The following is a 27,690-nucleotide window of genomic DNA, read 5'->3' on the forward strand; positions in this document are numbered from 1 at the left end:
TTGGATTGTGGAGAAAAAAAAACTCCAAACATATTTTATTTACATTAAAATAGCTGTTGTGTTAATATGACATTTGTTTAGGGAATGATTAATGCTTGGAGTGCAGTGAAAAAAAAAAATAATAAAACGCTCTTTCTTCATGAGCATAAGAAGGAATGTCAGGTTTATATGCTGTCCTGCCAAGTGTTTCATATGACAATGACTCATTGAGCAGAAATGGAGCTTACACCAGAGAGATGGCTCTTTATTACGCAAATACATTCCTCAGACATATGACGAAACTTATATTAAGCATAAGTGAAGGTGGATTTAGTATCCACGTCTGCACTGTGTCTTAATGTATTAGTGCTTATATTTTACATGACAGCAGATAGCTAGTGTAGGTACTCTCACCTTTAATGCCTCTTGACATGTATTTTCTCAGATTTACACTTGAAAATACTTTTTCTATGTAAAATATTAATAATAGCAGGCTGTGGTTGATTGCTAGATTGATGGCATCTTTAGCTGATCAATATTAAAGAAGGATTTAAAGCATTTTTGTGAAAGACTTGCTGATGGATTTGTACCTTTTTCACAGCTTCACACTGTTCTACAATCAGAGCCCTTTCTTACTGTGAATGTGTTTTTGTCTGAATTGTGAAATGTTACTTTGAAAGCCTCCATCATAATTTTAGGCCTTATTGCAAGAGACAGAGTCATTGTCATAGGTGAAATCAAAGCAAGTTTGGAAGTCCATTAACAGGTTTTGTGACTTTTTATACTTCACCATATTTTATTCAGTGATAATAACTGAATTGAATGCTCTTTAAATGTTTTTACTGCCTGTAATTTTCACTTATTTGTTTAAAGATTCTAAAATGCTTCTTTTTATATCACACAGCACTTAAGACTTTGTAGATCAGTAAGAAAAAAAATCTGTTTCAAATTCAAAACATAAGATGACAACATAAAAGGGGCTTTATACTATGTTTTCAAGGCACCTTAGTCAAAATGTTGTCACAGACAATAGCTGCTACACTCCAGCTCCTGATTGGAAGCTTTTCTTTAACTAACAATGTTAAGGGTGTATTATATCAGCAGACAAGATGGCTTTATTGCTTGCTGTACCTTGTCATTATGCAAAACATATAACTTTCAAGCTGCTATTTGTCAAGCTTCTTAGGATTAGTCATAAGTTACATTTCATAAAAAGCAATCCTGAAATGGAACAAATGCAAAGTAATGACTACAGTATAGTACTGTTAAAAATCATCTGCTTTTATATGCATCCTCACTCTGTCTTTTTGCAATCAGGGACCCGTTTAACTGTAAAATAAATACCATGGTCCCCCACAGCATTTATTTCAAGAACACAATCCAACTATTCAAATATTTGGCTCATTATTCAAATGTGTACAATAATATTACAGCTATTTACTAGAGCCTTTGAGCTACTTATTCCTAAACGTTTCACAAACAAAACACATTAGGTCCAACATAGCATTATTTATAGACCTCCTTTTTTTGAGTTATTGAGGTTCACTGTAAGACATTTCAAAGCTGTTTAAACGTACAAAATAAAAGTTCACCTACTCGCCTTAAAAACGTGAGTAAACTCAACTTGAAGATAACCTTTGTTTCAACTCAGAATCAAGTCAAGACAATGACTCAAAGTCAAGACAATAGATTACTTTAAGTTTAATTTTTGAAAACTTATAAACTTGAGTTCAATATCCAAAACTTGTCATGACAGTTGGAGTTAAAGAGAAGAAATAAGTTCACTTAACTTAATGGGGCTATTATGTTTTACAGTTTTGGGATTAAACCCATTCAATTCATGTAACCAGTCAAATATATATAATATATACAAGAACCATATTCTTGTATTTGGATTTATGTGTTTTGCTACGTTTTGGATTACTCTCTGGCCTTGGTTTCTTGATGACATTGAGCCTTGACTTCTGTCTGACTTTGAAACTTGTTTCTTGATTGTGTTTTGGACTGTGTTTTTATTATTATTATTATTATTATTATTATTATTATTAAAATGTTATGCTCATCCTGTGTCTAAGTCTGCCATGTTAAACGTGGGTTGTCATCTCCACCAAAATAAGAAAATCACGGCCCTCCTGGCTACACTTTAAGGACCGCCAAACCCCACTTGGAGAATCACTGTGACAAATTATACAGGTCTGGACTCAGTGATCAGTCTGCACTGTTAGGCTGATGCTCCATTTATGGACTGATTTTACAGCGCAATCACTTAATTTTCTGCTGTGACATCAGACTACTACTGCAGAATCATTTAAAGATATAGTGTCACAGTGTCTAACCTGTCATATAATCACTAGGCATGTTTGAATCTGCTGAAGTAGACCTTTGTTATAATAGGCCATATGGCTGATTAGTTACATAATGATTTATGGAGAGCAAACAGAGAATCCAGTGGCTTTGCAAATAAGTTGGGAATTTCACTTTGTCTTTGTCAAATGATTTATGGTATTTCGGTGAACAAACCATGATGATAAATAGTGTGGCATAAGCTCTCGTCTTGAAGCCACACAGAGTGGTTAGATTATAAGGTATCTATAGGAAAGTAAATGGGTCTTTACCTACTGGCTGGTAGCCCTGCCTTGTGGGACCACCAAATGGATTCCTGCTGCCAAATGAGCCACCGTCAATGGATCCGTATGACATTGTGGAGCTTTGTCTTGGTGCTCGGGAAAATAAACGTTTTGTAATCTGTAAAGAAAAAAAATGTCCAGTTACTGGAGATCAGTATCCGTATAGTGATTCTTATGGATAGAATTAGTTTCATATTACTGTATCATACATCTGTTACTACATGTCATTGGAGATAGATACATGAGTAAAACAGTGTCAAATACTGAGGCCAAAGGATGGCTGTTCAGATGTATCAGAGCTGTAAACCATGTGGTGATTGATATGAGGAGGCTCTGCAGACTTGTGTGGTTAATTGGGTCTGCATGTCAAACAGCATTCAGTATCAGCACAGATGACACAGTGTGAAAGGAGCGGGATATCTGTGACGCAGTTTAACTCTAGTACTTGTATGTGCGCATACATCCACAGACATTTTCGCATATTAGTGTGTAATAGTGTGATAGCCTTAATTAAGACCCATGCTAAACAATGACTGTAATTATGGCTTTAAACAGACCTCTTGTGCTGGCTGGATTACGCAGACGCATCCTATGAGAGGCGTGCGATAAGTGTGAAACGGTTAAAATAATACCACAAGAGCACTCAGACAGCACAGAGATCTCATCAGCCATGAGCATGGCATATACACACCTTAAAATGTCAGCATCTAGCATTTATACAGTGGCCTTCACTCTGCTCTGAGATTCCACATTAATACTACAAGGCATTATAGTGTTATTTTCTTATGCACTATAAGGGAAAAAAAATGCATTTTTCAGGTTTAGGATCAGTATCTGATGCAGACATTATCTTAGATTTAATAAATTATAAAGTGAATACAAAAAAAGTGAATTAGAAAGAACAAGGAGTGGTGAGAGAGCTTTCAATTGGTAGTGTCCCTGAGGGAGAAGTGCAGGAGGTCAGGTCTGTGCCACAGAGGACACTGTACATGAGATTAGTTCTGCCTCACAGCCAAATAATCCAATTCATTTTTACAGAGTAGGAGGATTAATTACTTTTGTCAGCCAAGAAACAACTTCTGTGCTTCTCGATTTTGAGCCTGGCTGGTGGGCTACTGGCGCCACTCTTACAGGCTTCGCCCTCGTCGCCTTCTTCTTTCTGCCTCTCACTTACACATAGACATGCAAACATCACCCCTCCTTCTCTTTTCACACACACAAATATGCATATGCCTTCTTATTAGCATTTGAAACACTGAACCCATCTGAGATTCAGATCCTAATGCCAACAATTTAAAGTTCTTCTAGAAGTTTCTAGCTGAATTTAGTTCATTTTTTTCCTGCATATTATTATGTATGATTTTGCTGTCTAAATTCATCAATGGCATTTGAACCTAGTTTTCTATTTCTCTAATTCAGACATGCTTTCTGTAAAGCTGTGCCAGTCAGCTGGTTATTGCAACCATGAGAATTCGATAAGAAATCTATTAGTGAAATCTAATCATGGGTCATTATGAAAATGTCATTGCACTGCACGGCGCACATTCAGCTCTTAAAGGGAATGAGAAGAGCCGAATGTAGAAGTCACTTTTCACTTAATATTATGTAGTTTAAAGGGACATGATGGACTATTCATTACAAAGTCATACACTGGGACTTTTCCCCAATACTCTATCTCACCAAACTCTATAGATACACACATACTGAAGACAGTGACATGGTGGTTCAAACTGAAAAGTAGCCCTGTGATGGACAGGTCAGTCATTTTTAAACTTGAGCAGTTCATTAACTAAGGTTGATCATTGTGTCACTCGTGATTAGTTGCTTTTCCATCCTGCTCCTGCTGTGCAAATCTGTCTGAGCCTCACACACACACACACAGGGTGTGAGATGAAAAGAGGAAGGTATGCTTGTACTTTAGTAGTGCAATTGATGTGTCAATGTTTTTAGCGATTAAAATGACTAATTTGAATAATTCATTTCAAAATTGCTGCAATAAACCACAACTGCTCTATATTACTAACATTTGATCGCCTGTCAATGCCACAGGTGCATCAGTAGAATGTTGAGTGAGAAAGACAGAAAGGAAGTCCTCACCTTTACAAAAAAGCCAGCATACAATACCTAGCATGTCACTTTGAGTTCATCAACTTTTTTTTTGCATTTTAGTTTCTACCTGTTTTGAAGCACTGCAACATCATAGCCATTATATATCATTTCAAAGCCTGGAGCACAGAGTCAAAACAATAAAAACTGTTTCACTGTCTAAATGATGGGCAGCACAGTAGCACAGCAGGGAGCACTGCAGCCTCACAGCTCCAGGGCCTCTGCTTTGATACTAAGCTCGGGTTATTGTCAGTGTGGAGTTTCGCATGTTCTCCCTTGTGTCCATACGGGTTCCGACCGGTTTCCTCCCACTATCCAAAAATATGCAGTGGATTGACTATGCTAAATTGCATGTAGGTATTGAATGAGTGTGTGAATGTGTGTGCATGGTGCCCTGACATGAACTGTCATCCTATCCGGAGTGAATTCTCCTGCCTTGCACCCAGTGTTCCTGGCATAGGCCCCAGATCCACCGCAACCTTGACCAGGATAAAATGGTTACTGAAAATGACTGAATGAATAAACATTTTTTAAAATCTATTTTGTACTGTAAATTATGATTTATCATCACACAGAAACCTGTCCTGATATATACAGCTAAGCAGAGCGTAAGATTAATTTCTAATTCAAAAGTACCCTGCATTAAATTGCTATCTTGCATTAATTTGTGAAAAAGGGTCAAATTATTTGTTCTTGGCCATTTAATATGATAGTACATTAGCATTATAGGAGGCTAATTAGAAGTCAAATTGAATGAGATGAAGTGCTTTTTTAAAGTTGGCCTTACAAAATCATTGCTTTCATACTTTAGAAATTATGGGTTCAGTTATTTATCTAAGACTGACATTATCAAGTGTGGGATATTAATCACATTTTCATGCAGAGATGGTACAGATAAATATGGAGTCTGTCTGCTTCTGTGTGTGTCTTTGAGAGCAAGAAGGAGGCAGCATTAAATCTGACAATACTACTTAGAAAAGTTAATTATCACGGTCCGGGCCAGGGCTCCTGTTTGTTTCTCCCTCCTTTGCTTTGCCTTGCTACCCCTCCCTGTGGCTCACAGATACAGTGTCTGACTCTCACACCCTCAACCCAAGTTCCAGTCCCGGCTTCAACACACACACTGAACCGTGCTCCTTCCCCACACATCCCAGTATTCTTCAGTAAAACCTGTTTAACCTTCTTCAATAAAATTATTATTCTTCAATAAAACCTGTTTAACCTTCTGTCCTTCTGCTTCCTAAACTCTCGTTGGTTACAGTGGTTACAGTGAGTCAATTATAGATGTTCACAGTACTGATATTTTATATGTACCATTATTGTTACACACTGAATACATTGTTCCTAAAAACTTGCAGAATTTCATAATTATCCAAAGAACAGAATCAAGTCAACATGTCTAGCTTAGTCTTGCATAAAGCCCAACAGTGGCTCTTTTGTTTTCTTTTTTTAAACTTTCTAGTCACGAATGCAGGACCTTAACTTGTAAACAAGCACTGCCATATTAAAATAAATCCAAATGTATTTGATTGAATATATATTAAATGTGCAAGTTGATATCATGTGCATAAATATTAGGAAAACTGTGGGAAATTTCCATGGGAAAATTAAACTCTATTTCCAGTACTCAGAAAGCTGAAACAGAGCATTAGAAGTGTGAAGAGGAGACGGAATGTGACTTCTATACGGTATAAAGTATATAACTCCAGATGAATTAATAAGGTAAGCGTGGGTGTGTTCGAAGTGAGCACGTTGGTTAAAGGAGACAGGGAACGGAGTGTGTGTATGATCAGACAGGCCCGTGGAAGCCTGGCAGTGCTAAATACAGCCATCAGAAGGCAGGCAGGATTGTGAATGCCCTTAGGGGACTGACAGAACGCCTCATCACTTCCCCTCATTCTGAATTGGTCCCCTCATCTCCCATTATCACCACAGAGAGGCTTAGCACAGCATGAGGGAGCACAGGCACTGAGTGGAAAGAAACCGCAGCTAAGGACACTGCCAGAGCAGCAGCAGCAGCCACATCGACTCCTTATTACTCACATGCAACTGCACTGGAAATTTACTTCTGTAAGCACGTACACATAGTTTAGAGGCAATGCAGTTAATTCAGCAGTGAAAGCAGTTTTCACAGCAAAGCATGCAAATGATTGTAATATTGACACATTTTCTGTAGGTGAACAGTTTAACAAATTCAAATGCAGATTAAACACGAGATTGCTGGACAGAATTGTAATAGTTGGACTCATTTTGCCCTCCAACACATCTTTACATAACTAGCACTGGTGTCAAGATACCACAAGATACCACATCCTGGGCTTATCAGATTGCTGGGGCTTATTGGCAGAGCTGCAAGTCACGGCCACCGTGATTTCACCTCATGCGCATGGTCATGTACATAATGTCTAAACTTGAATACTGAAATATGACTTACCAAATCAATATGCAACATGAGCTATTGTACTGTAAATCAGTAGCTTTTGTTTTTTAGCCTGGGAAATCCCTCTACATGGCCTTCACAGGACTGAATGATGGGGCATTTTCAGACCACACTGGAGCAAGAATTATCTACAACTTCGATAAAACTACTTGGGTAAATTAGTAATGAGTGATACTGTGGTTAAACATACTGTATAAGTCTGTCTCACCATCAGCAAACATATTAGCTTATATGTGTGGTGGCCTGGTAAAACCCATCATATGGTAAAACTTTGATATTTTTCTATCATATATACATTATTTGGCCAGAAGTCTGTGGAAAGCTGACCATGTACACTATCCTCAAAGTTAGAAGCACACAATTGTCTAGGATTTCTTTGTATTAAGAATTTCCTTCACTGGAACAAAGAGGTCCAGACCTGCTCCAGCATGACAGTGCACTGTGCACAACGTGAGGTCCATGAAGACATGGTTTGATAAGCCTGTAGTTCTGAAAACTACAGACTTTCCTGAACTGAAACGTTTCCATTTTGCATATATCTCAATCACAGATAAAGTTATTAAAGTGTGTTTACACTCAAAAGTGAACATCTCCGTTTTGATAATGTAATCACGTAGGAGCATTGCAGACATTTTGAGAGTCAGTATCTGAACTGAATTGATTAGGCTTATGTCCATGTTGCTATTGCACAGCTACGCAACAACTTGTCATTCAAAGCATGCCATTCACTGTGTGAGAAAAGCACACTAAGCTATCAAGGTTTTAGAAAGACTGACTTTAGGCATTTACTGCTGCATTTGTTGAACTTGCCCCTAAAGCCTAATGCACACTACAAGATTTCCCAGTCACAGACTAATTTTGGCACTCTGTGACCAGTCGTGTAATGTGACCAGTTAGGCAACGCTGATTTCTCAATCTGTGAGTGATTGCTGAGGCTCTGATATTTTCATGCATGTTTAATTTTCTCAGCAATGAATCATGTAGTGTGAACCCCTGTGCAACTAGTTGTAAATACAGCAATGAGAAACAGCCAGTAAGAGTCTGAAAGGAAATCAAATTCAGCTGCTCTCATGCACAGCAGATCCCCGAATGCCAGTTTATCATCACCTCTGTGTGTAGCAGGGTGAGGGCAAAATCTAAGCACTATATTGTTTCTATAAGAACTTATTTGGCATGTCAGACCCAAATGGTTGTTAGGAATAGCAAAAAGAAACACGACATGATTCCTGGCAGCAAACACTAAAAAAATATTGCTACTTTCGTATATGCAGTAGACCTCCAGCTCTCTGTGCAGAACAGTCTCGCCAACCAATATTTCCTGCACACTTTCTCTTATTTCTTGTTTCTGTACAAAATAGTGACAAAGTAACAAAGTCACATGACAGACAGCTCTCGTGTTTATCTGTCTCATTGAGTAGTGTGCACACCCAAACAACTGACAGACAGCCATGGTAACATTAGAAAGTAGTTAAAATAAAATCATTTCTATATTATTTTGGTAAAGTATACTGTATTTATGTTTTCTTAAAAGTAGAGATCAGGTTTACCTGTTTTCCATAATTTAGTAGCAGCAACATCTGTCAGGTTTTGCCAGACAGCCAAACACAAGACAGAGCAATAAAAATACTCAAGGTTATGATTACTGATGTTATAATCCAATTATTGCACCTTTTCAAACATTATAGGGTGTAATAACTTTAGCAAAGAAAACAATGTTTTATTTTGTTGTTTCCTCACAACAACAAAAGGCCCCAAATATTGTAAGAATTTAAATTAAACAGTAGTTGGATTATGTTCCATTTCAGACACTAACCATTCCCTTGACCTTCACCTTCACCTTCATAAGGTTTCATACAATCCGATTTGTGCAAATTGTTACAAATTTGTCAGTGTGAGACCCAGTTGAGCAAAGAGTGTATTTCAGGATGACGGCCCACTATTTCACTCTTTCAAGCCACTCTTCAAGAAGTCATTGCTAACAGAGAAACACACACACACACACAAACACACACACACACACACACACTTCCAAGCGAAATTGCCATATCATCTATAAAAACTCATTATTGATATAAATTACCCAATTCTCTTTCCAAAACACCAGATCTACCCTCAATTTTCAGCGTGCACAATAACCACACAAACATTAAAACATCTGAACAGCACAGCAGGCTTCCTTAAAAACAGGCTAGAGTAGACGTTTGAATCTTGTATCAGTGCACAGTGGTCAGAGATCTCATGAATGCTCCTTCAAGCCTTAACAAGCTCCATTTACACAATCAGACTGCAGTGGCACTATTTATGAGTCACCCCTCGATAATTATTCAGAGAACACACTGAGATGTGGTTTTATTTTCAAGTTTTATATCCAAATTTGCAGTTATACCCGACTGTGCACCTACACACATAAACACACACATACACACACATCTCCCCAATAAATAACAAACTTTGGAAGTATGGCACAATAACAAGCAAGCTAGTGTAACAGGCTTGGTAATGATGACAAAATACAAGTAGCCAGATCTAACTATAATCTCATTCTCAATCTTGGACTCTCTTCTTGCAGTGAATTCCTATCAGAGCAGGAACTAAAGATAGCTCTGCACAATTTTCAAAATAATTGGAGTATAATAAGAGACATGGGCATACACAACACTGAACAGACTTCAGTGGGGGAATGATCTGCTATATGTTTTTCTCTAGTCCATGGCTGCTTGTGTACAGAATATTTTAACAGAATATATCTAGTATGTAAAATCATTAAGCTTATTGTGCTAACATCCAATCATATTAGTGAAAAAGTGTGTCTGAATGGCTTGCTGTTTAGATGTTATTTTATGCTAAAGCAGGATAATTTGCTCTTCAGTAGTCACATCCATCAGATCCACACAGTAGTTGTGTACTGATTGTGAGCTAAATATTCTGATTAAATGTATATTTTACAAATGCCTCATCAAGATGCAGTTGCTACGATGTGCTAGGTTTTCTAAATGTGACTGTCATGAAATGGAGGACTGAGACATGCAAATGCAGTAAAGAGTCTTTTTAATAAGAAACAGGCAACAATTCAAAATGTCAAGCAAGATCAAAGTAAAAAAAAAAAAAAAAACGGGCACAGGTCAGGCTATCAATAGACAGGGCACGCTGGGCAAAAGACAGGACACACAACCAGAAAGGTAGAAAAAAATCAGAATCAGATGGCTTGGTTAAAGTCAGATGCACAAACAGAGTGTTTTACTTCACAGAGTTAGTGAGGGTGAGAGTTTCTTTTAAAGAGAGAGAGAGAGAGAGAGAGTGTGTGTGTGTGTGTGTGTGATTGGGGACAGGTTTGTGGATTGCAGGGACCTGACAGTGACAACCAACTACATTAAACCAAGCACCATATTAACACTAAGCAAACAAGAAAACAATAATGTGAAAGTGATGTTTTTTTTTTTTTTAACATTAATGAGTGATGTTGTCTTAACTGGGCCTCAACCTAAACTGCGCCTGAGTGGCACAGAGGTAATGCAGTGCGCAACACCCCAAGTCCAGTGTTAAAACTATTGTTGCTAACCCTCCCAGCTTACCTGGGAAACTCCAGGTATTAGGATTAGTCTCCTGGAATGGAAAATAAAAAAAACAATTATTCCAAGAGATTTTTTTTCACAGCTTAGAATGAGAAGTAAAATAAATTGCAAAGAATGAACAGATGGGTTAAGTGATGAGACACAACTTTCAAAATTGTTGAGTGCAGTGTTCTAACACACATACTCTGTGTGTGTGTGTGTGTGTGTGTTAGGCAGAACACTTCACTATTTATAGACTGTTGTGTAAAGAGTGCTGTACAGGGCTGCAGTGAGGGAGACACCAGTCCAAATTCAGAAAACACATCATTGTAACCTGTCGTCCTATAAAAGTCAAGAAACTACAGGAGTGTTAAATGTGATCTTCTGTATTATATACACAACTAACAACTACCCCATGGATTTCATAGCCACTAAACTCTTTCTGCTAGAAATTGCACTCCGGTGTTCTGGGCTGCCAGTTTTTGCTTGACCAAAGCAACCCAATGGTCAGTAAAATTAGTCCCAAACCAGCCGAAGTCCCAAAACTCAAAATATCATATACACTGCTTTTAAACTGTAATACACTATCACTATCACTGTCAAATGCATTGTAATATTTAATATTATATTATACATTTTAACAAAGCCATTAGAAGATTTCCATTTGGGGAAAACATCTCTAGGAATTTGGTCACACTGACTTGGTAACCCTATTTAAACCCCAGCTAATAGATGATTCCAGCCCATATGCAGATCATCATTTAGATTAGGCAGGTAAGGGTTAGTTATGGCATTATTGGTAAGTGCATTGTTGGCCAAAAATGTCCCAACTGTAAGCAGCTACACTTAGCATTTTCAAGATATTTTTTAAAAATTCAGACAAGTCCCAAAATCAACCAATCATACCTAATGCTTGTACACCATTTTAATTTTGAAAGTGGCCCAACTGTAATATATGGGCTTATAAAGGCTGAGCTGTGGCCATGTTCAGAAAGCCAGATTCAGATGAGTTCAGGGCCAGATGAAGGTGGGTCAGCACTGAGCTAGCACTTATATCTATCTATCTAGGAATCACCTGAAGGCACGGTGATGAATAAGGACGAGACTCTCACTACAGAGCTGATTCAGGCTAAAACACCTCCTGGGAGGAGACAAAGACGGTCTCTTATTTTGACATCACTGTCAATGGGAAGCAGATTTATAGATTGGACAGACGGTCAGGCACATGAGCATCAATAAAATTTAAAACACAGTCTGTCCACATGGTGAGAGGAGAATTCAGAATGCACAGTAACCTTCACTCAGGCAGAGAAGAAAGGACCTTGATGATTTCATTTGCTTGAAAGGACAGAGGCGACCTGCCACCCATTTAATTCAATTCTCAGTGATGGATGAAAAAAGAGATTATTTATTTATTTATTTACTTACTTACTTACTTATTTAAATATAACAGGTTTTGGATATCTTTGCATGTGACATTATAATAAGAATATCGGTTAAGCCACGGCTCTCTGTAATGTTACACTTACTCATTACCATGGCACTGAAAAATATTAGCCATGGCAAATGGAAAATATTGTAAATTTGTAATTATTAATTTTCACCTTGGCTTGTTTATGAGCAGTGATACCACCTGGTTAGACATTCCAACAACTGTCAATACTTTATTCATGCTTTGTGAAGTTTTTGACCAGAGAACTTAGCTATCATTATAGCCAACTCACAGTATTGTATTGACACAGTTTATTACCAAGCTAATGAGTTTTAAAATTGATTTAATTGTGTAAAACAACTGCCTGAGGATAGGAAGTTTGCTAAAATATATGAATGTGAACAGAATAATAAAAAGGCGGCACTGCATTGAAGCAGGTAGTGCTGCTGCCTCACATCTCCAGGTTTCCCAGTTCGATTCTGAGCTCGAGTTACTGTCTGCGTGGAGTTTTGCATGTTCTCTCTGTGTCTGTGTGGGTTTCCTCTGGGTTCTCCAGTTTCCTCCCACCTCCTAAAACATGCTAGTGGGTGGGCTGGCTACACTAAATTGCCCCTAATTGTGAATGTGTGTGTGTGTGTGCGCATGCATGGTGCCCTGTGATGGACTTCAGGGTGTGTCCCTGCCTTGTTCCTGGGATAGACCATCTTGACCAAGATAAAGCAGTTACTTAAGATGAGTGAATGAATAAAAACAATTGGTTAACAACCACAACCAAGAATCTGTTGCACTATATTCAATAGTGAATGAAAATATGAGTATGCAAAATATAATTTTAGAACATAATATAAAAGTGTTTTTGAAGATTTTTGAGTGCATATTAAACATTCTGTGTGTGTCCATAAAATTCTGATGAGAAAACAGCTTCTGGATTGGGCTTCTATCTTTTAATTAAAGCACAATAATCAACCATGCTTTCTCTCGTTTAAACCTGCCAACTTTGAACACACAGCAGTGCATGAAGTCATGCTATATGTATATGTATACATTCGCACATGGCTAAAGCCACTGTGGCAGCCAGTCTCACTCATCTGTGTTGAACACAGCTATGGAATTCTCCCTTAGGGATTTCAGGCTGCTTTAGGGACAGAGTTTGAGAGAGCTTCTTTGAGCTCTCAGAGCTGCCTGGCTTCAGTCAGGGTTGAGGATAGATGGCCTACTGGACATCCAAGTTGCAGCCTTCTGGTTCTCTCCAATTGTCACATATGTTTCCCCCTGCAGCAACTGCTTCCTGGTGATGGGTTTCCCACAATCCAACATACTCATTGCCATGGTTACTTAGCCCAAACGCTATGTGTAAGCTAACATGCATGGAGTCACACATCATCCAAAAAATGTCACTGCGGTGCTTAGGATCAATAACACACTTGCAATAATAAATTCCTTTTAATTAAAAATGGTTTATCAAGATTTCATAAATCTCTGACTTCATAGATCATTACTGAATATGTCAACATGTATAGAAAAAAGTGCACTACCACTCCGAAGTGCATGTACTATAAGTGTGGATTTTAGAAACAAAATGATTAATCGACAGCTATAAATGGTTTTAACGCAATATTCATTCAAGCTATGAAGTCACTAACAGGTCTGCTTTGAGCAGACATGCTTCAACTCATGGTGAAATAAGTACTATATGATTCATGTCATTTTTGCATTTTCTCTAACTTGTCCTCGTCCCTAAACCATCAGAAGACCATAACAAAAAGTATGTTTAATGCATCAAAAAAACTTATAAGACGAATAATTTTCTTGAGAAATTGTCTTTCTAGGACATGCTAAAGAACCCAGGATCATTTGGAGCTTGTTTCAAGCAAATCTAATCACATCCTGAGAAACAGCTTGCTATGCATGAAAAAATTCCATAATGATTAACCCTGGTTTTAGATCTTCAGAATCAGAATTTTCTTGTCACAACCACCAGCACAGTCAGCGCGACCCAGATAAACCTTGCCATCTCCAGTGGATTGGACATGCCGGTTGATTTCAGCAGCCAAAGCTCCTCCGAGCAACCAGAAGGGAATGATACAGCAGAGTGATTAGCCTGGAATCGTAGCAGCATGCGCCTTTGTCCTCTAGTGTTGTGGACATTAGACATTCATGTATCAGTAGACCTGTCTAATTAATATTATATATAACCCATGGTGATATTTCCAAGCCCAGTGTAGCATCTTTACAGACTTTTCTGAAATATTTCACCAGTTGGACTCACTATCTGTGACATACTATGTCTACTCATTTTCATTTTCACTTTGCTCCAATAGTTTTAATGCAGAGCTTGAATAGAGCTTGCGATATGAGCCAATGTGTAAATTCACACTTTTTCATCCCAATTGGAAAATAATTAGCAGGTGAACAGAAAGTAGCATCTCTGTCATTAGCAAACTATTTGGCTTGTTTGCTTCCTAATGGCTAAGGCTTTTTCATGCACTATAATATTGTACCTGAATCAGTTACAATAATAAGACATTAATTAACGCCTTATATGTTTTCCTTAAAATAAATTGTACCACAGCTTGGGTAAACTCTCAAATCTGCTTGGTTAGAAGGTGTGCATTATTCATGCATGTTAAATACATCTAAATAAACATAGACAAATAATTTTCTGGCTACTAAAGAACCCAGGATCATTTGGAGCTTGTTACAAGCAAACCAAATCACATCCTGAAAACAGATTGCTATGCATGAAAAAAAAAATCCATACTGATTACCCCTGGTTTTAGATCTTTAAATTCTCCTAATACAGACAGAATCAGAATTGACATGGCTCAGATAGCAGTTTCGGCCATAAAAGGTTAATATTAAAATGACAAGTTAATATCAATGCGCTCCTTGTAATACATTATTGTTTCTATAGTAACAGCTCATTCACCATGACTTGTATGACCGACGCTCTAAGACTAATAGTAATGGATTTAAAAAGCATGTTGTTGTTTAACAAAGAAAAGCCTGTAATCATTAGTGTAGTGATGTTTTTGTTAGGGGACATTTATGTAACAGTTACGGAAGGAGTTTTCCAAGTACGAGAGAGAGAGAGAGAGAGAGGAGAGATGTAGGAGAGAGAGAAGGAGGTGCTGGTGAGGTAATGACTGTTTATCGCAGCTATGACATAAGTGTTAACAGGAACTAGCTTGGCTCATGGTTGTTCCACAAAATTAAATCTTGACTATAAGTCTTTAAACTGTGCAATGTATCATCATTCATTAATAAATTAAACATTGTAATCATTGGCAAATCACTGTGGTATAAACAGAATAACATGTAGGGAATAATGCACTCTAGACCATGTGGTTATATTAATATAATCCACTTCAGGGTGGTAATGGCATGACGGGAAGCTACCCCTGCAGGGATTATTTTCATATAACCGCCTGGACTGGAGTGTGTAATTCCTTACATGTTACAGACTCGGGATGTGGAATATATTTTTTTTCCAATTCCAATGACTTATTTTTTTACTTGCCTGAATGGTTGAGCATCTAAATACACTAAGCTACAAGGTTTTTATTTCTGAATGTGGACAATAATTTGGCTGAAGTCACCAGAAAATCTGAGGTCTGTATTGTATTTAAATTCATTCATTCATTCATTCACTGTTATGCTTTAACAGCTTTTTCCTGGTCAGTGTCATGGTGAATACAGAGCCTATCTCGGGAACATGGCACAAGACACTCTGGCTGGGACTCCAGTCCATCATGAGACACCATAAACTCACTCATTCATGCCTACGGGCAATTTAGCATAGCCAATCCACCTAATGGCTGGCTTTTGGAAGGTGGGAGGAAACCCATGTGAACATGGAGAGAACATGTAATACCTCACACAGGCAGTAACCCAGTTGTCTTTTGGTAATGCAATTTGAAATTGTTAATGCTCTGAAACTACAAGGTTCCATCTGAAAAGACAAGGAAGGAGTCCTTAACCCTATTCAGATTGGATTATTTCATCAGGGGGACGTCAGCAAATAGTTTTTTACACGGCTCCTCGGTGATAAAAATCTCGCATCTGGACAGCAATAAAATTAAGTACGTTTCTAGTGGGTTGTATTTTCTATGAACCCAGATGTTTGCGTCATGTGGTCATATGATCACGCACCATTCACAACATGGCATCCAAGTGGTCGAGTGTCTCATCTCTACTGGATTAGAGAAGAGACACTCACTCTTGTATTTCAGTTTGGGGCGAACCAAAGATCCAGTGACAATTTGAAAATACAATAAAACAACAATCACAAAGTATACAAGAAGCATCCATTTTTCATTTTGTGACTTGGGAAGTGTTTACTATCTGGTGGAGGGTCACTGATACAAGCACTACAAAACTGAATAAGGCAAATAGCAGCAGTCTCAACAGCAGCAGCAGTCTCAGACGAGTGCTGAGTTTGGTGAAAAACAGTAGGTAATTCGGCCTGTAATTTTCTCAGAGGAGGCCTGAGAAAAACATCGACATTGCCAATCTGGATGGAAATAAGTCACAGAGGAGCACCTGTAAAATAGGAAATTTCCCCAGGACCCCTGTATATTTAATCCCGTAGCCCATGTAGCCAGATGAAGTGTTCATTTTAGTTAAAACGCCATGGTAAATACTACATGCTTGTCATACATTACACCAGTTATACATTGAGTATGACAAGGTAAATCACCAGTGTTAAATTCCCACAGAGATAATCTGCATCTACAGGACAAATATTCAATTAAACCCTGTAGGAGTTGATTCACTGGTTGGTCTGTAAATAGATCACAGATCACAGCTTCTGAAGCATGTTGCTTTGTTATAATTTCAGTGCTACGTTATAGTTAGATACTCATGCACACTGTATAAAGACTTCCGGCTTATGTAATTGTACTAAACTAGGTTGCAATATGACAAATTCCTTTAATCTCATGCATTTTATCATTGTATGGGAACCCTGTTTGGTGTCAAATAATAGTCTTTATAACACATTGTGCAAAGAAACATTGTTTCTCCAAACAGCACTGCAGGAATCTCTAAACCAATTATAGAAACAACACTGGTAATGAGGACAGGGAAAGGGCAGAAATGTTGGAATTTACATATATTCTGGTATGCAGTCATTTGTCTTTGGTAAGCGATTAATTATGGGGTTCCATCATGCCACTGCCACATCTTAAACCACAGCTTACAGAATTCCTAAACATTATTGTTACTGTTTAAACTGTAGAAGATTCCTCAGAATTCCATTTGAATCCTTCAATTCTTTTTGCCGAGGTGTGATCCTTATCTGAGTACTCGCTGCTGCAGTTTCGCTTGCTGTTGCCACAACTGATCAGAATTAAATCACTTTATTTGTGGTATAGTTCCTGAAACGACTATAATTGTGTTTTACATGTGCATTACACAAATGCTGTACCACTGCCTCAAGCAATTTAGATGGAAGATCCAATATAATCTCTAAATTGTGCTTTATGCTGTGTGATAGCAGCAGTCTTATAAGTTTATTAAATGTCACGCTGTACAAGGTGACACTAATTTAAGAATTTTGTTATATTCTGTGGCAGTGTAATATCGGATATGTGCTGCAAGTCAAATTATACAATTAAGATTCTCTCACAATATGCGTATGATGCAATAAAGTGATGACATTCTGCTTTTTTAGATGTTCATCATAGCAATCTTCACACACTGACGTTTTGGGGCAAAATTTCTGACACTGCCATAACGTCTTTGGTCACAATCAGCCCATTCACATGTTGTTGTTCCTCTTTGGCTACTCCCGTTTGGGGTCACCACCATTCAATTTGGCACAGTTTTTACGCCGGATGCCCTTCCTGATGCAACCCTCATCAATTTTATCTGGGCTTGGGACCGGCACTGAGAGCGCACTGTTGCACGCAACCCCAGTAGCTGGGTTCGGTTCCATGGCCGGGAATCGAACCCATGCCACAGCGGTGAAAGCTGTGTTAAAACATTGTTTCAGTGTTTTCATGTGGATTGGAAAAATATATGTTTTGGAAAATGATGATGTCACAGTATCACCCTGCGCACGCAAAACTGAGGTTTTGCCTGTATTATAAATGTTGTAGAGCTCCATTTATCATGACTGCTGACCAAGCTGGTAAATTCTTATTTGCTAATAATATAATTTCGGTTTTGTTTTATTATTACTCCCTTGTGCAAAGGTGCCAGAATATGATTCACACTGTCCTGCTTCAGCGGTACATCATAATGTGAACAGAGTTTACAAATAAGACTCAGCAGTTCTAGAACTTTTGGCCAAGTTGGAGTTTTTCCCCATTTTGCCTTCGTTAATACTCAATACACATGCACTCAACGTAAGGCATAACAGTTTATGATACTCTGTCACAGGCTGGGGTGTGCATGTACAAATTGTTTTCATGTGAACAAGAATGCTGAACGCTGTTCATGTGAACAGGATTTCTTTTTTCTACCCAATTTGGACTTTCCCACCCGCTCACTAGCTAACTCTGCCCTATCACATGACAACTACCAACCAGGGAGAGAGGGGCAAACACATGCTTCCTCCAAGACATGTGAAGCCAACCTCCGCATCTTTTCAAACTGTTCAGCGCCACAGGGCAACATAACACATTTGGAGGAAAGTGCTATCTGCCATATCTGCTTGCATGGGCTCACAGACACCCACGATTGGCTAGATGTCAATCTGATTGACAAGGGTGAGAGGGTATGGCATTCCTCTCACCCAGGCCAAGTTTGCTTTCCTGACCCACCCCGGTACTGAAACTCACGATCTCCAGATAATAGGACGAACACCTTTCTGTTGTGCCACTTGTAGTGAACCAGCAACGCTTTCACCCGATCGTACATAGATCATGAGTTTGAATCCTGTGTCCACGACCCAAGTGAGCAAAACTGTCTTGGTATACCCTCCACTGTCAATCACAGTGAGACTAGCCAATCATGGGTATCTGTGAGCTCATGTATGTGGAATAGCACTGTCCTCCATGTGTTTTATGCTGCCCTGTGATACATCATGAGCAGCAGATTGAAAAGTTGCAGTTGGCTGGCTTCACCTGTCTCAGAGGAAGTACATGTTAGTCTTCAACCTCCCCGGTTGGTAGCTATTGCATGAGAGAAGAGAGCTGCCAGGTGAGGAATTGGCAGATGACCAGACTGGCAGATAACCAAAAAAAGAGAAATGTAGGGGCAAAAACTATGTTTTCAAATATATCTGTATACCTGTACATAGGGCCTAAGACTCTAAAGCACTGAAAAGTCCACCAATGCTTATTTAAGCCTGACTGAATCACACTGTAGCTATGCTGCATAAAATATCATAATTACTAAACTAATTATTATATTGAATATTTTATTAACCTAAATTTATTGAAGTAAAAACAAGAATGGTCAGTGAAAAATAATTTCACAGGAAAGTAAGCTTCAGCATTGAATGCCCTTGTCAATGCTTTCTCCAACAAATAATGTTGTAGTGCAGAACTAATTTCATTAGTGGCTGCCATTTGTGAATGATTAAGGCCTGTTCTCATGCAGCACTGTGCTGGCCACAAAGTTCTCCGAGGTTAATAACCAGTTACAATCAATTACGCAACCAATCTGATACAATCAATGAGTCCCTCCAAACTAACACAGGAGAAAAGTGGTGCTGAGCACAATCAAACCATATGGATATGGCAGCACATGCTACAGGTGAAGGTGAATGCATTTAGAATAGCGCAGCTATAAATAAAAATGAGGAGACTTGAATAATGTTCGGAGAAGGAAAGGTTGAGGTGTATAATGTCATTCATGGGAGGTTCACGGATGGCTCGCTTTATTTTACATAATATCCTGTCTCTTGTTGCTTCCATAAAACTTTCAAATGTTTGCCATTTCTAAAATAAGTAGCCAAAGAGTAACTTTATCATTTATCAGATTTTCATTATATAACTTCTTTTCTTAGCACCACAGTGGTGCAGTGGGTAGCGCTGCCACCTCATAGTTCCAGGGTCCTGAGTTTGATCCTGAGTCTGTGGCGTGTCTCGCATGTTTTCCCCATGACTGAGTGTGTTTCCTCGGCTCGCCAGCTGTGTGTGTGGTTCGTCGGCTTGCTCCCACTGTTCAAAAACATGCAGGTGGATTGGCTATGCTAGATCGCTCCTAGGTGTGAATGTGTGTGTAAATGGTGCCGTGTGATGCACTGGTGTCCCATGGTGAATTCTACCTCCTTGCACCCAGTGTTGCGAGGATTAGCTCTGGATCCACCGCAACCCTGACCAGGATAAAGCAGATACTGAAAAGGAATGAATGAATAAACTTTACTTCTTTCCTCTGATTTTAGATAACTGTGGTCTGTGGATTGTTTCCCTTTTTTGGCTTACAGCTGTATAATTTAGTGTGTATTTCTTGCAGATTAGGTGTATACAAACATAATTGGGGCATGCTGAATATGGCATGTAAATAATTAACTAGTTGATGGGAGTTTGCAGCTGATTGAACGTTTGCGCTTAAATCACTATTCATTTTGGGACTGCAATAGCATCATTATGATCTCTATCTTTTTTTAATATGACAAACTCTTGCCTGCTGATGCCATATGGTCTTGGAATTTCTTCAAAACAGACACCACAGTACAGTTGGTGTGGAACATTCACTAATAGGCCCTGAGTGTTGCAACGACATCATCATCAACCATAGCAAACATATCTAGGACATTCTTAAGGACTAAGGATGACTAAAAGCACACACTGGATCTTTTTGACACAATGTTGTTGAGATTGGTTTGGTTATTATTTTCATCATTGTTCTGATCATTATTGTATGCTTGCTATTTAAACTAATGATGTCCTGTAAGTTTCAAATTTGTACTCATAGCAAAAATGATCTTCGCATGGTATGCTAAGACAACGTTTGACCATCTAGAATTCTGTCTAGATAGCTTTTTGTTGATGTGTAGGTGTGAATGACCATCACACTACACAGATTTGGTTAGGCTGACTAAGCTTGCTTTGTGCTCAGAAGGGGCACTGAAGGAAATACTTTCATTAATTACTAGCTTTAATTATTTTCTTCTGACTTCATGACCATGTGCTAAAGTTTTATGTTCATCTATGACTCTCTATGTTACATACGCTGAATGTCATATTTCTCATTGCTTTGTGTTTGGTATGCTCTCAGAATACTGTATGATCTCAGAACACACCAAGGTCAGGGGTGACATACTGTCTGGCTAAGCCTGCTTCTCTCTCATCTCTCCCCCTTCCTTCACTCCTTCTCTGGACATAAGCTAACTTCTGCATTTTTAGAGAGAGCTGGTGAAACCTTTCTGAAGTTATGCTTCTATTGGTGAAAAACTGCTTTGAAGATTCTTTAAGCGAGCAATAAACACCACAGTCTGAAGATCAACACTAGTCTCCTGTGTACTGACCCCTCTTTGCCGAATCTCTAACAATGCCTTACAAAACTTTCATGACTCCGACACACATCTGTTCATACACTATTCCATTAGCTTAAATCTGCACTAATTTCTATGCAATTTTGAAGAATTAGGGCCATTTGAGGCTTTGAGTCCACTGCTCTAGTATCTTGTGGGAATATTCTGGATTCTGTTTTTTTTTTTTTTTTCCCCAAATATATGTTCTGTAGTTTTGTAATGACCCTCAACATAAAATGTCTTAGTAAAGTCTTGTGTATAATGATGCTTTTGTATAATGATATTGTATGTAATGGACACAAAGTCCACCTGAGTATCTCAGAGAGAACAAATTTCACAAAGAACTGATTTGTATGTGTGTGGCTTCAATCTGGTGTATAATGTGACATGATTACTAAATAAGTTGATTACAAACAAGCTTCTTGACACATATCAGATGATGACACACCAAAGTAAGCCATCTTATCCAAGCTATTACACAAGCACTACGTGCACTATGTTTATGCATCCCAAATAGACTGTTTTTTTTTTTTGTCCTTTGTGATTCTGCATTAATTGAACACCAAATCATGTATTTCTCTCAAATTTACTAATTGAGTAATATATATGAGTAATATATATATATATATATATATATATATATATATATATATATATATATATATATATATATATATATAAGATTTATTAAAGTAGGCAATCTGATCAAAATGCAAAAATACACAACCTTCTTGGCAAAATATTTAGTATTACGCATTATTCTGCAATTACACTGTGACGTGTTTCATTAAATATCTGTAAATCCAAACTGCGACCTGTTCAGAGAGAATATAATTCAATCAAAAATAATATTTCACTTTCATAGAAAGCAGAATAGGTAAAAGGTATAAACAACTGGCAATGGCTACTCTCTCAGGTAATTGATTACCTCGGCTTACAGCCAATCATCTTGCTTGGGCCTTTGCCTGACAATCATTCTATGATTTTCACTCAGCAGCATAAACAGTACTACAGACATGAATCAGCACAGTCTAGTCACAAGGGCTCTTTGCCAGCAGGGTCTTAGTGAAGCAGCACATCCTGCCAAAGCAGTGTCACACACTTGTATCAGAGCTCATCCTCTATCTGGATGGGCCCAGATTAGTTAAATTTTATCTAAAGTCCTGACCACCCATTAATCCTACACTTCCAAACAGCCGGGCCTGTTATCTGGAGTTCTCTCATCCAGCCGACCCCACAAATTGAATCCAGGTCTCACTCCTCTCTGTAGCCAGCCCCACAATACTGTCCAATTACACACCATTTCAAGCAACTTACTGCAATCAAGTAATGATGCTTAATGACGTACTGGTTTCAGGCATGGGGCCACTATTTCAACTTGTTGTTGAAACTTAATAAAAGGAAAGCGTTATCAAGAAAATGATCTTGAACTCTGGTCAGACGGATTTTCAATTTTATCTTACTTATTATGTTGTGAGTGTAGCATGGGTGGTGACAGGTTCTCACACATTTATTGAAGTAAAAAGAAAGACGTCTGATTGCTTTTGGCAGCAAATAGTCTATCCTTTTCTGTAATGTGTTTATGTTTCCTCTAGACATAGTAGAAGAATTTAGTACATTTGACAGCATCATGACACAAATTCCCTCAAACTTCTAAATGCAAAGATTTTCTATGTGCCATTTATAAATGCAATCTTAAAAATCTCCTGAAAATGTGTACGTAATGAATGTGTCCATTAGAACCTGTCACCAAGATTAGAACATACAATTAACATAATGTACTAAATATGAGGAGGTTGATTACAAGTGTAGTTTACCAGAATGATATTTATTTAGGCACACCAGAATTTGGGTTGGATACACGACCAAAACCGATACCAAAACAATAGCACATGGTGCTTATCACCATGGGAACCATGGCGCAAAAGTTCTGTGAGAACACCAAACAGACAACAGAAACTTGGCAAACCAATGCTGATCTTCACAAATCAAATAATGTGTAGAACCAGTAACCACAACAAGATTTTAAAGTACAATCATTTGAAATATTCATGTACATTATGTAACCACTGGCATAGGTGAAGGTTTGCCAAGACATAGATCTTGTTCCTGTGCCTAGTGAGATAGATGATCAAGCTGGCAAAGACAAATCCTAGAGTCATTCTGTTCCATCCTTCATGCCAACAAGCTAGAAAGCTTTCCATAACAAAGCAACTTTTATAGAACAGTGCAAACTGAGAGCAGGTGCTGTGTTCAGATAAGACCAAACTTCAACTGTTCATAAATATGTTTGGCATAAAGAGAGGGCTCCATATCTCAAACAGAAAGCCATACCAACTTTAAAAATGTGGGGTCGTGATGCTCTGAGACGGTTTTGTTGCCAGTTGTACTAAGGTACATTATTACTAGGTATATTATTATTACAATATTCTAATTTGAGTCTCTTGACCTAAATTCTATTGACTAGAAGATAAATCTCAACAGCTAAAGATTTACCACCAAAACTAGTTTGGCTTTATAGTTCATTTTATTATTATTATTATTATTATTATTATTATTATTATTATTCACTTCTGATGCTGGAAACATGCATGTCTTTAATAAACATATTACTTTTTTAATATACTGAGAAGTAAAGTTATAACATAATAATAAATATATATTAATAAATTCTGGCACAGTGGCTTAGAGGTTAGCATGTTTGCCTCACACGTCTGGGGTTCGGGGTTCAATTCCTGCCTCTGCCCTGCGTACATGGAGTTTGTATGTTCTCCCCATGCTTTGGTGGTTTCCTCCCCAGCCCAAAGACATGCACTGTAAGCTGATTGGCATAAACTGTTCGTAGTGTGTGAATGTGTGTGTGATTTTGCCCTCTGATGGGTTGGCACTCCGTCCAGGGTGTCCCCTGCCTTGTGCCCCGAGTCCCCTGGGATAGGCGATAGGCTCTAGGATAAGCGGTACAGAAAATGGATAGATGGATGGAAGAGAAATTTGCATTTAAAGATCTCATTGAAATTCCACTGAAAGACACCGCACCTACCTCTACATTTATAACCTAATCTACTTATGAAAAAAAATCACATTACTCTCAAATTTTAAAGAAGTATAACTTTACAATGGGAAATGAGATATCCCTTTGGTTACCAGCATCATCTACACCAGTCTCTGTCTCATCACCTGAGGTCAAAGTCACTCACAGCATTTAAACACAAGCCTTATCGTCATCTCGTCACTCCACTGGTTTCATTTCTTGCTAGCAACAATGGGGAGATAATCACTCAACATTCAGTTCTGTTATGCTGACCAAATTTATTGTTATTAATGTCTTTTAGTAATACTGAAACATTTTAAAACTTTGTTCGATGACATCTGCACAGTGTGGGTAAGCACTCTTCTTTGTTTCAAGATCATTGCGGACATTTCGAGAGTCAGCACATGGCTATGCAAAAAGCTGACCAAAGCTTGACATTCATTGTGCGAGAAAAGCACACTTAGCTAGCAAGATTTTGGACATCATTGTGCAGAGTGACTGCTTATCTGACATGGCCTTTTCGGGCAGAAAGTAGCTTAAATAAAAAGATCTCCATATAGTTTTAGTTAAATATATGCATGTTTCCTTAGAGTAGAGATGTTAAAGTATATTACTGGCAGGAAACAAAAATTTGGATATTTGGCCAGATTTTTCAGCATTTTGGTTGTTTTCCAGAATTCAGTCCATAACAACATCTGATGGGTTTTCTCAGACCACCACAAATATAAAGTGAGGATTACAATTATTAGCAGAAGTAGGTTTATTTATCACTGTTAACGTAGAATTTGATACTAATAGAATTAGTGAGGGCATTAATCTGAGTCCTACAACATCTTATCAAGCACAAACAAATACATAGAAAGCAGACTCATTGTCTTTTCAGTGCTTAACTAATTGACGGATCACGGCACGCATATGATTCTGTGGTGTTTGCCTTGCCAGCTGAAGAAGATATAAATAAAGAAGCTCGTGATACTAAGCACCAAGGCCTTGTTTACAGGCTGAAGCAAGGCTTATCTCCCTGAGGACACTCGCACTATTAAACAAAGATATTTACATAGTCCTGTTAACATGACTCTGCAATCACATGATGCATGCTCCAGTACACACACACATACACACACACACACATTCACAGGCACACTGTATAGAACAGTATCCTCCATGGCCTACACCCTTCCTCTCCCAGTCTCCTCCATCATCTCTTACCCCCTCCTCCCTGCTATAATCAGAGCAGCAATAACAATCCATTCAACGACAGAGAAAGAGCAGAGGGGAAAAAGGTTTCTCAAACATTACCTCTTTTTTTTTTTCTTCAAAGAGCACTTAGCTTTAGCATTCACATCAGACGAAGAAGCAGAAGAAGCCCAGGCTCACAGCATCACATGACTCTATACCACCTGCTCCCCTTTATTAGTCATGTGGTATGGATTATACCAGAGGATTCTGGGATTTGTAGTTTGCCAGGAAAAATGGGTAGACAAAATGTAACAGGCTATATTTCACAAGACATATTGACCGCCCAGAGTATTTCTCGTGGAATAATTATGACAGGAGTGCAGGATATGTGGATTTATAAATGTAAAAAAAAATATTGGTTTATGTGAAACAATTTTGAAGGCACTCTCTCTCTCTTTCACTGAGCCTCAGGTAGTGTCCGGGCCAGTCCAGGTTTAGCAGGTCATTACTAATTTTGATTGTCATTCCTGATTAAGCTGGTCATTCCTAATTTTTCTGGTCAGTCCTGATTTTTCTGGTCAGTCTTGATATTCCTGGTTATTCCTAATTTCGCAGGTCATCCCGGGATTTTCCTGGTAATTCCTGATTTTCTTGGTCAGTCCTAATTTTGCTGGTCATTTCTGATTTTACTGGTCATTTCTAATATTGCTGTTAATTCCTGATTTTGCCAGTCATTCCTGATTTTGCTGGTCATTCCTAAATTTGATGGGCATTCCTGAAATTGCTGGTCAGTCCTAATTTGCTGGTCAGATGTGCAGTTCCACCCTCTGCTTGTTTCTAGTGGTACTATGGACACTATCGTCTGTGGTTCTGACTTCTGAATTAAACCTAAAAATTTTTTTTTTTTCACCTTAAAATGGATGTTTGAATTGTTGCCTTTTATCAATATTACTCTCAATCTGATTAAACATTTAAATAGCTTTCGTTCAGTGTAGTTATTTTGGAAGTTAACTTAAAGTTTGTACTATTATACAGGTTATCCATCCTCATCCAGAACTGACATAATAAGGCAAACCACTTCCAGTCTTAACAAATCATTCCTGTAGCTGAGAGAGGCTGTTCTCCTCACTGCCTGAGCTAAATGTGGCTGCTCACTGTGGTGCTGAAGCTGATGGATGCTGCTGTCCGTGGTGTTGAAGGCTGGAAATCACGGTGGATGACAGCATGTGTGGGTGAGAAGCTGCTCCTCTAGACAGCCTGTCATTGCAACGTTTATTGGAGTGACCAAGATAATTTTATTAGTTCATCATTAAAGAATGACTGCTGCAGATGAAGAATGTATGTAAAAGGAACCATAATAATAAACAAACACAGTGGATTTCAAACCAGTACTCATGGCCCAACTCCCCCAACACAGGACCAGAGCATAAATGTGGACAGTCTGAGAGGCCCTGGGTACTGGTTTAAGAACCACTGCTGTAATATGTGGCTAATACAACTAAATAAACTAACGAGACTATAGACAAATAGCAATAAATCTTAATAACATGCATCATTACCAAATTTAAACAAAAATTGCTGGTCAAAAAAGATAATTGCTCTGATAATTGAGTTTTCGCTGGGAAAAAGAGCAACTGTAGAATCCTCCAAAGGCTGTGTCTGGAGTGGAGGAAAAGAAAGAATGGTTTCATCAATGAGTACAAGCTGCTTTCTGCCAAATCAGATTTCTTTTTCAAATCAAATTATAAAACCAAATTTCAGCAAAATGAATATTGCAAATCTGAGTTATAGGCTCGACAAACCCTGATTCACCACATTTCACCAAAAATTACAACCATCTTTCTTTTTCTTTATTAAGAACAGAAAGGAAAAAGGAAAAGGAAAATGGTCACCCTCAGAAGAGGATGTGCATGCAGGG

At 38.3% G+C, this 27,690-nt stretch overlaps 1 protein-coding gene across 1 annotated transcript in view; it reads right to left on the bottom strand.

The window, feature by feature from the left end:
• Positions 1–25,993, bottom strand: part of tsnare1 (T-SNARE Domain Containing 1) — a 109,093-nt gene extending 83,100 nt beyond the window's left edge. Inside the window, exons 1-2 of the mRNA XM_053237024.1 lie at positions 25,893–25,993; positions 2,595–2,724 (exon numbers count right to left, since the gene is read on the bottom strand). Coding sequence (XP_053092999.1) covers positions 2,595–2,679 — 85 coding nt within the window. The 5' untranslated portion in view covers positions 2,680–2,724; positions 25,893–25,993. The remainder of the gene's footprint in view (positions 1–2,594; positions 2,725–25,892) is intronic.
• Positions 25,994–27,690: the final 1,697 nt, after the last annotated feature.

This window comes from Pangasianodon hypophthalmus, chromosome 1, assembly GCF_027358585.1.
Source record: "Pangasianodon hypophthalmus isolate fPanHyp1 chromosome 1, fPanHyp1.pri, whole genome shotgun sequence".
NCBI classification, from domain to species: Eukaryota; Metazoa; Chordata; class Actinopteri; order Siluriformes; family Pangasiidae; genus Pangasianodon; species Pangasianodon hypophthalmus.